Source organism: Melanostigma gelatinosum (genome assembly GCF_949748355.1).
Source record: "Melanostigma gelatinosum genome assembly, chromosome: 1".
NCBI lineage: Eukaryota > Metazoa > Chordata > Actinopteri > Perciformes > Zoarcidae > Melanostigma > Melanostigma gelatinosum.
Window position 1 is genome coordinate 11,771,464 of NC_136634.1, and position 6,000 is coordinate 11,777,463.

The following is a 6,000-nucleotide window of genomic DNA, read 5'->3' on the forward strand; positions in this document are numbered from 1 at the left end:
AGTATGGTGAAAGGGAAATGGAATATATTTTTGCAATTTTTGATGGCGGATGCTTCATCACAATGCCATCCTCTTGAGAAAAGCTTTCAGAAAAAAAAAGTGTATTGTTGTCTCAGTCTAAATGAAAAATAAAGCTCTTTTGAAGTCAACAAAGTGTCGTGATTCCTCCAGAGGGCAGCGTTACTCCGTTTATAAAGTGAACCTCAACGCTTTCACGTTGGTCACCACACACAAGATTATCAACCTCATTGAAAAAGAAAACATCGTTTTTAAGAACCACAATTTACAATGGCTGATACTTATTTCAGTGTTTTATTCACGTTTCAATCAACAGTGACAGTGACTACAAGTCACTACATGTGATAATAAATGTCACGCACACACGCAGCTTGGAGAAAGAAAGTTGAAGGTTTCTAATTTATCCTCTCACACTTGTTTTGTTTGTGTCACAAAGATTAAAATAACATACAAACCCAAGCACACAATTCCTAGACAATATATTAAGAATGTATTTGTAATCACATTATCAAGGGTGTTTTAGTCTTTTATATTATTAACACCATATGCAACGTATGAATGAAAAACACCTAACAGGCGAGATGAAGGGCCTTTTTCAGACACCACTTTAAATTTGTCACAGTAGGATCAGCACATGTGTAAATAAAGAAATTAATAATGGCTGGATTTCATCTAGCCGTTTTGATTTCGGGGTCATGGTATTGTGCATGCTGGCACACGGCCACTCTTACTGGGACACTGATAGAACCAGAGCCATCGATTGTGTTGTTAGTAACATGTGCATAAGTCAAAATGTCTGCAGCTATTCACAGAAATCTCTCCGCTGCGTTTCCCCTCTGGAAGCACCTTCGGCTGAGAAGCAGCTGATTCATCACTTGAATCATTGAGGTCAAACTTTGAGCAGCATCTCATCACAAAAACATTAGAGCAAAGCAAGACGGTGAACTTGAAGTTGCATCTTCACTCAGATTAAGATTTTACTTTTTCTAAGAGATGTATAAAAGCAAATGCAAAAAAAGCTTGCATCAGTAATAAGCCCTTATCTTAAGTAAAGTAGATACATAACTGCTGGTGTTGGAGAAGACAGGAATGCACATAAGTTTAGCCTTGGGTTGTTTTTTAAATTATGAAAAATGAACACGGCTTCTCTGTAACCTTGATTTGCTCCCTTTTAAACCAGTGTTTTAAACTTTAACTGGCCTTTAGTCATCGTGCCTCAGAAGTATGATGCAATCAGTTCAATCAATCAAAACATCCGTTACAAAACGATCAAATCCAGTCATCCCTTCAGTGTAAAACACAAATGCTATTCAAACATAAATGTTACAAATTGTGCCTCTGACGTTGCTTAATCTCGCTGTGAACCAGGTTGACTTCGGTCCCAAACGACAGCTCCACCCTTCTCATGGTTTAAGCGCGAACTTGGGCTGCACCAGGGTTACAATCCCAATCACCGAGGACATCAAACCACAGAATCCCAACACTCCTGCATTGGACTGATATAAACACAAGCTGTGGAGGGGAATGAAGAGGTCGCATATATTTTTCAGCGTGTCCACAGCAACAGCAGGATGCGATCTTAGGCTCTCTAACAGCAGAAAGACAAACGCGTCGAGCTGAGGAACGACTGCTTCGGCTACTTCAGGACTCTCACCGAGATGAGTCTCCATTTTCTGTCTAAAGCTTTTATCTCTTGCCCTCTCCGTCATGAGCTGGATGACGACATAAACATCTCTGGTCAGACTCATAACTAGCGAGAGGAAGTAGCAGCGAGAGGAATTCAGGCTCCAGCGTTCCTTGTCGACATCGCGGATAAGACCGACACTTGTGGCCCAAAGTACATTGTCACAGATGAAGTAGAGGGCGCGGTTGACGTTGGCCGCGGTGAGGCACAGGCACAGCACTCGGTCAGAGAGTCGCATGGTTCGCTTAGCAGCCTCAATGGAGTTTATTGTGTTCCCCAGCCTCAACACTGACAAAGGAGGAAGAAAAAAGGGATATTAGAGCAGTAATCAATCTACTATGAAATGTCAGGGCAACGTTTCCCAGTAGCAGTCCGCTAACGAGAGCAGCTAAGCTCCATATAAACACACAACTATTCTTCCCACTGTCTCGTTAAGGGATTCAGTGATGGAGAAGCGAGCCTCTGAATATTATCATTTAGACACGAAGCCCCTGACAACTGGCTCCATGTCCAAACATTCATCGAGCCAGGCACTCTGTGGGGTTGTTAGAGAGAAGTGTGTTTTAACAAAACTATGTATCTGCAGATATCTGACTGGGGAAGATTAAAGTCCTTTAACTAACATGTTAAATAAAGCGCCCTTCCTTGAAAAAGATCCTTCACACACTTGATCCCTATCCTATGCCATATTTGAAAAGATGGATCAGTAAGAGATGGAACAATTCAACGTATTGTTTGGCTTTATTGAACACTGTTTTAACTTACTACTCAACAGATCCTTGTACTTGTAAGTGACAAAAACACTTTAGTGCTTAAAGCCATCTTTACTAATAGAAACAGGGAAGTTCAGGAGCAACATGCAACGTGCCTGAAAAGAAAGCTTTAGTTATCTAATCCAATTCTCTCTCCGTTTTTAAATGGTGACCCCTGCATGCCTCCTTCAACCACCACCATCACTGAAGCCAGACATGGAGGCAGGAGAGCTCTGTGACTGACACTCTGACGCACAGTGGAGATAATTAAGCACAAACACAGTGTGGCCTGGTTCACTTTGACCCTGAGTGGCGCAACGGCCCGTCTTGCCTGACCCTGCTCCAAGGCATCGCCCTATCCTTCACTTCTATGTGGAGTCAAGCCTCTGAAACATTGTTATTAATATTCAAACCACGGCGTTGGCAGAGATAAATGATTCATGGAAAGACTCCCACATATTCTGAGGAATGAACAATCTGCATTTAATGATAAATGGACACTACTACTAGAACCTCTGTATACAGAACAAGTTGTATCAAAGATGTTGTATTCCTCATTGCAACACAGTCCGTGTTTGGCCTGTGACAACAAATTGAACAGCAATACAAATGTAACCATAAGAGTGTCAAAGTTCAAAAAGCCCGGGTTGTAAAGTAAATCTATGAGCTGTCAAGGCCAGTTTTAGGGTAATCGGTTTTACAGCCAGTCGCTGCAGATCACCAATACACCGTCTATCTCAGCTCACAGGGGGAAACCTGTGGACTTCAACACAGCCACAAACCGATAAGACATGCGTGTACTTTAGCACCACATGTTCTATGGCACTTAGGAAGAATTGCAAGAACATTCTTATTCTGCTCTTTTCTACTCAATTTAAGAAATTTCCTGGAACAAAGGCGGCAGTTCAAAAAGTTTAGTGGAACAGACGAGGTTATTGAATTATTGACCAGAGGCTTGACAGACGCTGGAGAAAGTCAAACGGCTTAAAGCCGTTATTTGCTGCGACTCTGCTCCCGTCTTGTGGGCAGCTCATCTTGACCTTGTTGATGAGACATCACTGACAGAGAGGAAATCAGCAGCAAGACGAGGACAAAGAAAAAGTGTCCGAAATGGTCTTGGAGTGAAAAGAATGTTGATTTCAGGTTATTATGCAGCAGCCCACAGTGCAGCTAAAATAGTTGGCTAAAGCCATTCTCTCAGATGTGAGGAACTTGTTTTGTAATAGTGTTTGTGGACTTTCTTTGGACAAGTTATTTGAAGACATCCCGTTGGAACCTGGGGAATTTTAAGGGACATTTTTTACACTTTGGTCCAATGTTTTAATGGAAAATGGAGGTCAGCAATGTTACTTTCAACATAGCTGCAAGTATCGTCAATAACAGCGGTGGGACTGGATGTGACATAAGGCACTTAACCTATATGGCATGTTGAACCACAATAACTGAATCTTTATTTGAACTTAAACTACTGTAGCTCCCTCTCACTTCAGTTACAGGTATACTCACATTTCCGTCCAGCGCTCATGTTGGTTTCCAGACTTTTAAGTTTCGCCACAAGGTCCTTTCTTTCCGCGTTGTTTCGTAGTAAATATATCGACAGCGCACATGCATATTGGGTTGCCCTGAAACAAAGAAAGAAGACGAAGAGCGTAAGAAAAAAGTAGAAAGTTGACGTTCAATTAAGAGCTCTCTCGCTACTTTTGCTTCACGCGTATCCAGTAACGTTTACTCAACTTTTCTGTCAATAAAATACAAAAGGTGGGCAGTTTACGAGCAGGTCACAAACACTCTAAACGAGTCACCTGAATATCCGGTCCCTTCCTTGGCTTTGGCTCGTGAATTTTACAAACCCGTCCATGGTTAAATGGGACAAGAACAGCTTGTTCTAGTTCGCTAAGGCGGAGTTGCACCCTCGTTCAGAGACGGAGACACGTTAACGTCAATGTCTCGCTACCGTTTGGTAGAATGTCACTTTAAATGTTGCCAGTTAAAACTCAAACAGATTATCTGAATTGTGAAACTTCTTGCACGTTCACAATTAGCTAATTTCCCCAGTCGGTTTGGGCGATCAACACAGCTGAGCCCAAAGTACTTGTTTCACTACGGACAGCTTTGCAGACGGACCAAAAGCCGAACGGGGTTCGTTCACGGACCAGCGCGGAAACTATATTTTACTAAACTATATTTTAATAATCCCAGTTAAAAAAGAAAAGTTTCACAAACACATGACAGTAAAAGGAAATATATTAAAATCATTGTAAAAAATGTAAATTTTTAACCGTTACCTTCAAATTTACTAACATATTTGACCGCAGCAATTTAAACCTCCAGAAAATGATTATAATTAAGATAAGATATATCTCTTTAGTGTTTTAATGGTTTTATATTATTTACAAGTGTACATATTTGAGTTATCTATACTATTTGGAATGAAAAACAAGAATAGTAACATGTATTATGACGAAAAACAAACAATTTCAAAAATGTAGATGACATAGCAGCACTAAGTCTCCCCTGCTGTTCAAGTGGGGAGACGGACCATAACAACTTTCCAATTTTGGAAGGTAGTGTGTTGAGAGACAACAGGAGGGTCAACACTGAGGGTCTCATTCTCATCAGAGGAGGATGCCTCGTAATCAGGGTCCTCCTCAACATCATGTTCTGTCTCAGACACATTCTCCTCTATGTCACTTTCATGGTCAAAGAGATGTGACGACACTTCATTGACAGAAAACCTTTCCTTAGAAGTCATTTTCAGTTGAGAGAGGGCACCAATATAAATGGTTTAGACGGCTGCTGTGCAAGCTTTGATATGTTTGCTCCACCCCTGTGTTGTGTAAGCTATCAATATCTTCACGGGAACCATATTTTCCCACCCCCACAGCTTGGGAAATATCAAAGTTCTTGCGAGAATGATGTTTTCCTCTCCCCCATGTCGTGTGAACAACAATCAGTGGTTCTAGCACTACTATGGTTATATTATGTTCGGGGCCTAAAGCTTTTTGAAGATCATAAAATTGCGTGTTATAGTGACCTTCATATCATCCAAAACAACCAAAACAAATGTGTGTAAAATGTTGATATTTCTTATATGTTTTATACAGCTAAAACAGCCTGGGGTCAAATTGACCCCAAAGAACACCGATGTGTACAGCATGTGTACAGGACATTGAAAACAAATCATCATGTTGATTTTATGTTTACCCAGTTGTCCCCATTAAATTAGGAAAAGTCATTAAATATGAAGCAAAACAAATGATGTCAATCATTTATTTAGAGACGCTAAACATTAAATAGGGTCTAATTGGCCCCAAAGTTAATAGGAGGTAGATTTGTATGAGATAGTCTACATGCACGTCTGTGTTTTAAACAACAGGGGGCACTGTGGCAGTTGTTAGATAGTTGGTCAGATGCAATACACTTTTTAATTGAACGTTATCAGCTCAGATGTTATAATACAGAATAAAGGAGAATCTGGATGGCTATATAAAAGGCTATATCTTAAAGGAATAGACTGAAGATTGACTATGTTATTGACAGTTGAAA

General features: G+C 40.6%; 1 protein-coding gene across 1 annotated transcript; it reads right to left on the bottom strand.

Moving 5' to 3' along the window:
* Nucleotides 1-382: 382 nt before the first annotated feature.
* Nucleotides 383-4,490, bottom strand: pex11a (peroxisomal biogenesis factor 11 alpha). The gene is made up of 3 exons (XM_079267868.1): nucleotides 4,257-4,490; nucleotides 3,961-4,076; nucleotides 383-1,990 (listed from the first exon to the last, which is right to left on the bottom strand). Exons 1-3 carry the CDS (start codon nucleotides 4,310-4,312, stop codon nucleotides 1,422-1,424), a joined length of 741 nt encoding a protein of 246 aa, XP_079123994.1. The 5' UTR covers nucleotides 4,313-4,490; the 3' UTR covers nucleotides 383-1,421.
* Nucleotides 4,491-6,000: the final 1,510 nt, after the last annotated feature.